Source organism: Penaeus chinensis, chromosome 1, assembly GCF_019202785.1.
Source record: "Penaeus chinensis breed Huanghai No. 1 chromosome 1, ASM1920278v2, whole genome shotgun sequence".
In the NCBI taxonomy this organism is placed as follows: domain Eukaryota; kingdom Metazoa; phylum Arthropoda; class Malacostraca; order Decapoda; family Penaeidae; genus Penaeus; species Penaeus chinensis.
The window spans coordinates 19,078,020-19,088,019 of NC_061819.1; the positions used below are offsets into that span (position 1 = coordinate 19,078,020).

At 31.0% G+C, this 10,000-nt stretch overlaps 1 protein-coding gene across 6 annotated transcripts in view; it reads left to right on the plus strand.

Annotated features, from left to right (window-relative positions):
* Positions 1-9,919, plus strand: part of LOC125028003 (palmitoyltransferase ZDHHC20-B-like) — a 42,001-nt gene extending 32,082 nt beyond the window's left edge. For 4 of the 6 annotated variants that reach the window (XM_047617663.1, XM_047619183.1, XM_047618357.1 and 1 more), the window contains 3 exons: positions 196-225; positions 6,859-6,995; positions 7,363-9,919. In XM_047617663.1, coding sequence (XP_047473619.1) covers positions 196-225; positions 6,859-6,995; positions 7,363-7,409 — 214 coding nt within the window. In that variant the 3' untranslated portion in view covers positions 7,410-9,919. The remainder of the gene's footprint in view (positions 1-195; positions 226-6,858; positions 6,996-7,362) is intronic. The other 2 variants (XM_047619944.1, XM_047621346.1) reach the window with 1 other exon arrangement.
* The last annotated feature ends 81 nt before the right edge of the window (positions 9,920-10,000 follow it).

Consider the following 10,000-nt stretch of genomic DNA (forward strand, 5'->3'; position numbering starts at 1 on the left):
TACCACAGTTAATTTATGACTCAATCATAAAACAACTCGCATACTATTTCTGATGTAAATTATAAAGTTTGTTTTGATTTTTATTGATACATTTTTATTTGTTTTATTGTTGTTATTTATTTATTGGTTTATTACTTGTTCCACTGTCTAATGCACAATGCACTGAACTCTGCTTGATGTCAATTTTCTTTACAGGAAAACTGCATTTAAAGACTTAAGACAAAGGTATTGGTACACCTGTATGGTATATAGTACAGTCCTCATGTAGAGTGTATTGTTTCTCTTGTAGAATAACATGGTTGTGTCAGCTGGATTTATAAGTTGTATTTACTAATCTGGTGCTCTTAAACAGTACAATGACAGGTTTGTTTATTCTAACTCTATGTATGTAGCATTTTAGCAACAATTTTATAAATAATTACTAGCATGGGATATATTTGATATTTGTCTTGTACTGTATGTGTTCATCTGTATATGTGAATATTCTACTACTTAAATTGTTCGTAACTATACTAAACCATAATTCATTGGCAGGAGTTAAGGACTAGTTGCTTAAATGAGTAAGAAGAACTATTTGGTGATTACATATTTGAATTATTGTTAAAGCATTACAAGACCAAAGTTTTTATGTAGCTTAAGCTCTGTCTTATCATTTCGAATGCATATATTAGGGAAATTAGATTACACAAGAATTATCATTCATACTGACTGGAAGGAGATAACAAGGTAAATGGAGTTGAATTGTAAAGTATAAGTATTTTAAAAAGGCACTCTTATGTTCTTATGAAGCATAGATATGAAGACATCTTCTAGTATGTAAGTGCAGTTATACAAAAGGACAGGTAGGGAGGAAGAGGTTTTCAATGCTTTTTTTTTTAAACTTTGTTTATATCTATTTTAAGATTTGTAGTAGGCCTCTTTCTTTATCTAATCTAATGATAATGCATATTATAATGCAGTCCTGAAAAATAAAAGATCAGTTTATTAGTGAATTACAAAGTTCAAATATCTTCAAATGTTGAATACCCAAGGAGGACCACAAACTATGCTGTAAATGTTTACAAAAGTAAGTAAAGAATGTCCCATGAACCACCTTCTTTGACTTCAGATGTTCCAGTCATTAATAATGGAAGAAACGGAGAACTTGAGGGTCACTTTATCCATGGGTGTCATGTGATTGATATAAATAAGTGGATATATATGTTCTAGGGTGACAGAACCACATCAAGGAACACCTATACAAAATTACACTTTTAAACTAAATATCTAGACATGATAATGATATGAGAGTGTTTGATGATACATATAATCCTGTATTCTCCTGGCAATAACTTAAATATGTATAAAGTGAATATATACATACACATGTATTTGTTTGTGTGTGTGTTTTTGCATGTGTTTATCTCTTTTTCTCGTTCTTTCTTTCTTTTTTGTGTTGTTTACATGTTTCTTCACTTCTTTCTTGCTCATTCTGTTTTTTCCCCTCTTTCTTGGGGAGGGATATCTGAGAAATATTCTTTGTAGAGCATATTTTTCTCCGTCATTTGATGAGAAACAATCTAAATGTTCACATTTTCAAATGCTGTCAAGAGGTATGCAAAATAGGTACTGTGCAGACCGTTTGTGAAGCATATCACAATGTTAGGGACTACTAAAAGGAATTAAGAAGAAAATAAAAGTAAATTACTATTAGATTAACCCATTGGGTGTTGGTACATGTCCTGTCCACTATAGTTTTTTATAAATTTTGTTGCACACAGATGGCTCCACAATGAGTTGATAAGTAGGCAATACATAACCTCACCTAATTTCCCAATTCCTTGATTATTTAGGAAAAAGGTTTCTTTCAAATGCTATTAACCCATTGTATCTGGATACTTAACTGCCATCACGTGGCCCAAAATATGGCATTAGGCTTACTTGAGTGGTCACTCAGCTGGGTGTGTGGCTTGTAGGCTAGGTGCACATGAAGACTCATGTGCGGTTACAAGACTCCATGCCTCCCCTTTGCAATGTTATTTTTCCTCTTTCTACAGAAGCATTTTTAGCCTTATTGCCATTTTCCAATTTCTATACTTGTCATTTAATTTGCTTTATCCGGAGATGGTAATAGACTGTGCATAGCTCAGTGTAATAATAATAACAATATGTAATAATTCATTATTTGTGTCTTCTTCTCTTCTTTTTTTCCATAACATTCAATTTTCTGTAATACAACCTGTGCCTCTGGTCATGGTGGGCAGGAATTGGATCCTGAGCATGGAAATAGCATCCACCTTGGAGCTGGTGCTCTACCAGTCATGGCTCACAGATGGTACATTCCACACTCATTTATTAATAGAATTAATGAAATAGCCTCTTCTTAAATCCCCACTGAATCTAATCACCTTCCAAGAACTTTGTGCACTTGGAGGTGGGTCATTCCCATCACCCTAGCCTTTAGCAGAAATTCTCATAATGGCAAATTCCTATCACCCTGGCTCTCAGCCAGATTTTCATGTCACCCACCCCTCAAGCCAAATTTTTTCATGTTATAATGGTTATGTCATCCAGATTGTAGGGGTTGATATTGATACTTTTATTATTATAAAAGAAAATATGATTATTATCATGTTATGAAAATACTAATAGCAATAACAAAAATCTTTCCACTGTAATAAAAGTTTATCTCTTGTCTTTACACATAGTTGGCTCTACAAGTGCTTAGTCACCAAGGAGTCAGCTGTTAATCTTACCTATTTCACCTGTTTACCCTTTTCCTTGATTTTTTGAAAACTTAATTTCTATTACTTTATCGTCTTTGATGTTATTAATATTTTAATGACATTTTAATAATCATAATATCAGTAAGAATAATAACAATGTTAATATTAATAGTATTAGAAAGAAAAACACATTTTCCCGCAAATTCGAGGAATAGAGAAATCAGGTGCGGTCACTAAGCCAACTGATAAACTCCTTGGTGGCTGAGCACATGGGGAGCCATCTGTAGCAAAACTCAGGAAAATCTAAAGCAGACCGTACATAACCCGGAAGACGTGGGGTTAAAACACTAAAATCACAGTGGGCCTAGCATGTATGTCATGTCATCCTAGCACATGGGTCAATGAAGTGTAAGAAATGTGTAATTAATTATTTTGATTATATTTTTTAATTAATTTATGGAGAATTGTAAAAGATATATAACAAACATATTTATATTAGAATGTGATTCTTTGTCTTGAAAGTACAGCAAAACTTTCTCTAGATTCTTCTAATCTTTAATGACTAGCATCTAGATTATTTGCAAGTATTTATAATATTCACTGTGGCTTTTATATTAAGTTTAATATTTGATTGAAGGGCATGAAATTCATAAGATTTGAGATGAAAACCTGTTAATTGATATTTATAGTGTCCTTGAGTTTATTTTTCACAAACTTATTTAAATCTGAGTACCTAGTATTGTAGATTTATTTTGTATGGTATTTGTAAAATTATTTTGATTTTTAAAATTTTGAGTTTTATGTTACCTATTCAAGCATTTTAACAGAAAATGCATCAAAATGAAGTGAAGGATAATGTTTACTGATGATGCAATTAGTCTCTATTAGATCTGCTTCAAACTCGTAATAATTTGTAATTGCATAGCCCTAATTGCTCAGTAGCACATTTGTCAGTAATGCTGTTTTTGTCTCAGCAGTCAGGCTGTATAGCGTATGCTGTCCTTTTGCATATTAAGCCTGGTTTTCATTATTTTTTCTCTTGATTTTTTTATGATTTTACATTAATAGTAATAGTTACATGAAGTACCTACTGTGTGATGCAAGTTTTTAACATAGATTTATTTTTATATCCAGTTATAAGTCATGATATGTCAAGTAAAAATATTTATAAGAACAATACTGAAAGGACATGTACAAAGACAGTGCAGATGTTGTGGATAGGGATCTTGAGGGTGTGAGTGATGATAGGACAAAATTACCAGACTTATCTAAACTCACACCACAAATGCACACACTTGTGCACATAAAACTACGCCACACTGTCTTCTCTCAATTACAGAATCATAATACTTCCTTCTGCTTGGACATACCCCAACACTTTTTACACATGTTCTGCACTTATCCATAGTACACTTATACAAACACATACATTTTTTGTGATGCCCAGCTTGTTAATGCTGTAGGAGGGAATTCATTCATCAACTCTTAGTTTGGATGGCATTCACACATAGACTGTTGAAATTACTAAGGGAATGAAGGTATAGAATGACCTTGATTTATTTAGCTACAGACATGTTATATATGTTATATGTGATGTTATATTATATTTGGTTTATACCAATGTAAGGTAATTTTGGGGGTTGAAAAAAAAAAGTACTTTTGCAATACTGCTACGGACAAAGAAATTTACTGTGTGCCTGGGAGGTTTAACCCTATTATGTGCATTATGAGAACATCCACACCACATTCTGTGATCTTTAGAGGCACAGTGCATGTGTTATAGCACCACACTTAAATATTTACCAAAAATAAAATTGTCATATTGACTTGATTTAGATTATAATTGGAGATATGTCACTAGTATCAAGTTGCTAACTAAGCATGTAATCAGCTGCCAACTGCGAGTTTTCACTTGATAGCCAGGCTGATGAGAGGGGGGGTTAAGTAAACCAGACAGGAAATTTATTTGAAATTTACAAGGTATTTATTGCCAGTCTTTTTATTTATAGACTTTTTTTTTTCCTTAAGAAATATATTTAGGAGGTAGGTATGTATGTATATTGAAATGGATAACATTTAATAGCTACTTTTGTAAGACTTGAATTCAAATAGACTTTGTAAAGAAAACCTTTCCCTTATTATTTAACCCCTTGTTCACAGGTGGCATCTACAATGATTCCATGGTAATGATTCCATGGTAGGGATGCCGCGGGTGGCATCCTTACAGATGCGGCCCATACAGATATACCCATTTGGTGGACCGCACTGCTGCTGAAAAAGCCTGTGCACATTGGGTTAATTGATAAAATAACTATACTGACATTATAAGGTGGAAAGTAGAATATTGTCTAAATACCAAATATCTTGCTTAAATATCCTTTAATGTTAATTTGATATTTCAGTTTCATGGTTCTTTCCAATTTTTAAGAAGTTCATTGCTCCACTTTTGACTTCAAACCATCTTATTCTCCATTTATTAGTCACATGCTAGTGTAGTTGTTAGTGCCTACATCTAAATCTGAAGTAATGTACTGGAGTGAAAAGTTGACATTTAAATCTGAATTTGAGTGTGGTCCTAAGTGTGTTGTTTTCTGGCAATGAAATATAGACCTATCTTTTCATACCCTGTTTAATTCTTATACATGATGTGAGGCATTTTTCAATTTAGTCATTTCTTGAAGCCCAGGAATTCATTTATGAATTTCTTTGATTGCATGTGGCTTTACTTTAACTTGTCAGATAACATGGCAGTAAGGCAAATTCTGTCACTATTATTATTTTTGTATTTATTATATTTGTTGATATTTAGGATTTCATGGAGGGTAGGAAATTATACGAGGTGCTCTTTTCTTTTTTTTTTCTTTTTTTTTGTTATTTATTTATTTATTTTTTTTTTATTTTTTTTATTATTTTTTTTTTTTTTTTGTAATTATGAATGACATTAATCATCTTCATAATTCTCATCGCCATTATGATCATTGCTCTTACCTTTCTTGGGATCATTACAGTAATGGTAATAGTACTGCTATGCTGTTTGCAGTATTAGTAGTAATAGTGCTGTTATAGTCACAGGTGTTGACATTTCTTATTATTATTATTTCTTATTTTCTTATTACAATTATTATTGATTTTATTAATGAAATATATTACTATTTTATTACCATTATTATTAGTAGTAGTATTACTATTATTATTGTTATTATTATTATTATTATTATTGTTATTGTTATTATTATTATTATTATTATTGTTGTTATTATCTTCATTTTTGTTGTCTATAGTAATCTTCATCGCTATCACTGTAATGATAGTATTTGAATCATATTCATTGCCACAGATGTAGGAAAGGTGTTATATCTTGTATCTTCCTCAGAAATATTTCTGATGAAGAGATACCCATAACCAGTCAAATACATCTCTTGTATTCTGAAGATATTCATTCTCATTCATATCTACTTTACTTGATAATATATATCATCGTCATTATTATTATTATTGTTGTTATTACAATTATTATTATTATTATCATTGTTTTTATTATTATTATTTATTATTTATTATGGTCATTTATTACAATCATAGCCATCCTTGATATTATTTCTTTCCCATTTATTTCCTTACCTAAAATAATTGAAAAATAACATTGTGCTTTTATTACATACATGACACTCAAAGTGTGATCTGTGAAACTTAACAGTTAAACAAATAATTTTACATTAATAAAAGTGCTGGCTTTATGTTGCTGTATATATTGTTTGGAACTTCTAGGTTCTTATTTTCTTTAGCAATGCTTTTTCCTTTTTGTGTCTCTGCATTTTATTCAAGATTATGCAGATCTTGTATATATTATGCGGGTTAATATAGAGCATTATTTAGATCCATGGCTATGTGTTGATTGTATCAGATACTTGCACTCTAAATATATCGCCTTTAACAATGCAGCAATATATTTGACATTAAAGTAAGAATCTGAGGATTTCAGTTACTTTACATTAAACTCCTTGATTTCATATGAATATGGTATAAGAAGGGATTTATTAGAGATATCCTTATAACACATAAAATTCTAGTTTACTATTTTTAATTAAAAGAACTATGTTTCAGTCATACTACAAATTGAAATTCATTCATTGCTAATTTGTCCACACAACAGCCTAGGTGATGGGGTCACCTACCCTCAGCGATGTGTTGATGAAGATACAGATGACCTCCTAGGCTCTCGCCAACGATGGGCTGAAGATGAGGAAGAAAATGACCTTACCACAGGATTCACAAATAACCACACATATCGTGAGTATTGTTATTGCTCAGTAAATTACTATTTTGTTACCTTTGCTCTTTCTAAATCTAATTCTAATTGTGATTTTTTCAAAATCCCACTCTGCCTTACTCTTTGTCCCTTTCATTAATTTTGTGTTTAAGCATCTGAAACTTTCTCATTGGGGAAAAGAAAATTTAATGAGCATGATTAAGCTCACAAAGTAAGAGATTCTTTCTCATTTATGTCTTTTCTACAATTATTTGTTGCTTTTTCTTCCTAAATTTCTAAATCTTGGTCCTACTCTCTGTTTCCTCCAACTAAATATGAAGTTATCAAGTACTATTACAGAATAGCATTTTTTACCACTTATTTTAATAACTTGCATTTCATTGGCAGCTCTGGAGGAGGTGGTGGTCCAGTCCAACCACACTAATCCTGTGTAGACCAACACCTCAAAGAAGACCTTCTGTCGGCCTAACTTCATAGAGACATTCCTACACCCCAAGACAGTGTGGACTATAATGTTGCTGGAGAAGGGGGAGTCTCACTTCTGCTGTTTATAGAGTATTAAGATACCATAGTGCATACAGTTATTACTTCCAAGACTTCATAGTAAACAGAAGTGCTATGCCTTAAATTTTGATCGTTTTTCTCACTGTGTCTTTAAAGGTTATATGATGGAAATCTCCAAGCTTAAGACTGGAAATGTCTGCAATCTCTGAAGTCGTAATAGGTCCTTCATGGGCCAGAATAAGATCCCAATTTATTGAATTAACATTAAAGATAGAACAGAGAATTTATGCATTGAGCATTGGTTAGACAGAATTATGATGGTGTATGCTATATTTTATATTGAAGGACACATTATGTATAAAAAATAAAAGGATGTAACAAATCCTTTTTCTTGATTGTTTTTTTTTTTTTTTTTTTTTTTTTTTTTTTTTTTTTTTTATAAGAGAACCAGCAATTTTTTTTTATTCTTTTCTTAAATGGAACAGGAATTCTCATACTTTTTTGTACTTATTCATATTGGCAAGTATAATACATATCTGTACTCTCTGGTAGGGATAGGAGACTTCATTTTCTTGTCTTTTTTATCATTATCATTATTATCAGTGAATTGCTATCATTACTATAGATAGCTGATTGCTTTTGTGATCTTGTTGAAGTAAAAGATTCTTGAAGAGGATTCATGATATGTTCATATCTGACTGTGGATGTGAATTTACTGAAATTGTCTTTGATAATTAACAATTGGTTTCAAGTAATTAGCCAGGTTATGATTTTTAATGAGGTTTTTGTTTCTTTTGAACAAATACAATGCTACAGTTAAAAGTAGACTAGTCTTGTGATTTGATATTAAACACATGGTTTTCAGTTTTTTTTCTTATATTTGCATTTGTGTGTATAGGATGGGTGCTTTTGTGTGCATGATTTTGCATCAGTATGTGTGAGTGCTTGTACGTACACATCAATGTACACATTTGTAATATTTACATGTGTTCACAATTACAAACATGCATATATATAAAAAACATGCTCACATATACAAATATGTATATTGAAGTCTATCATGGATGAGATGTGTCAGTGTGAACATTTTTATATTTTTACTGTAGTGCAGATCAAGACACTGCAGATAATTTTAGTAAGCAACACAATGTGAGGAATTTTTATTTCACTAAGTCACTAATTTTTGGTTTGTTTGAATGTGTAAATTTGAAATCTGTAATGTTTGCTTATTATTATTATTATTATTATTTTTTTTTTTTTAGATAAATGATTGCTCTGAAGACTAACTTTGTTTTGCATTTCAGTTGTACCACTTTGACACTTTAACTACTTGAGCAATCTTCTGTGATGCCTTGCAACATTTTAGATATTCAAGATGAAATGACTACATTCTTGTAGCTGAATCAGTTTTTTTCTGTAGTCATTCTTGTAATAATGACTCACCAAAGATTTCTCACAAGTCCTAGAATATATGAAGGCCTCCAAAACAGATAAAACCCTCATATCTTTTTTATTAGTAGTATTTTAAGGAAGTCAGAAGGTATGGAATTGCTCTACTGTTTGGTTTGTTTCATTAGATTATTAGTACTGCTATTTTATAGAAAAAAATTTCCTCTTCACATTTGCAGTCGCTTTTCATTATTGTGTTTCTTTATTTTATTATACAATTATAAAATTATTTCCCCTTGTTTGTTTCACAAATACCCTTCTGTGAGATAGTTACTTCTGTTGTACATTGTTTTGTCTGTTTAGGAAGCACAAATTTAATAAGCTAAGAAAACATAAAATGCAAAAAAAAAAAGATAAAAACTAAATAATGGTGATGCACATGGGCTTGCAGGCTGACAAAAGTCCTGAAAAAGCCAGTTGTCAACAGTACATGGTAATGGCAAATAGCTTAATATTTTTTAAAATTATAGTGTGCAAGTGGCACCTCTGTGCCGTTTTGGTGACAAACTTGTGTTAACATGATGTCTTTAGATACTAGTATTTGTTGCATTTATGATATTTACATCACTTTGATATGAATATAATTTTATCATATTTCTTAAGTCTCTGCTCACATTGTACAGTTGACCTATTCAAAGAAAAACAATATTTTGTCAGTGCTGTACTTACAATGTTTTCAAAGATTTTGTATGTGTACTTGTAAATTGTATAATACATTGACAAAGATACAAAAACTGCTTTACCATTATATAACATGTTGAGCCCAAAGTGCTTGTAAGAGGATCAAGGAATTACCTCTGAAATGGCTTCATTTCTCTAGGAAAGACAGTCAATATTGGCAGGATGATTATTAGCCTTAAAACATGTATTTTAGGTCTCACTTTTGGGATGTAAATGTGATGAATTTTATATTAGATTCACACACTGTTATAAGGTTTCAATTACATAATGTTCCATTTCAGATCATCTTAGAAAAATAGCTTTGAAGTGATTTGAAAGTGTTTTATTTATCATTATTATATAGATCTCAAATTAAAAGTTAATACAAAGTCCCTAGGGACTTATCTATTTA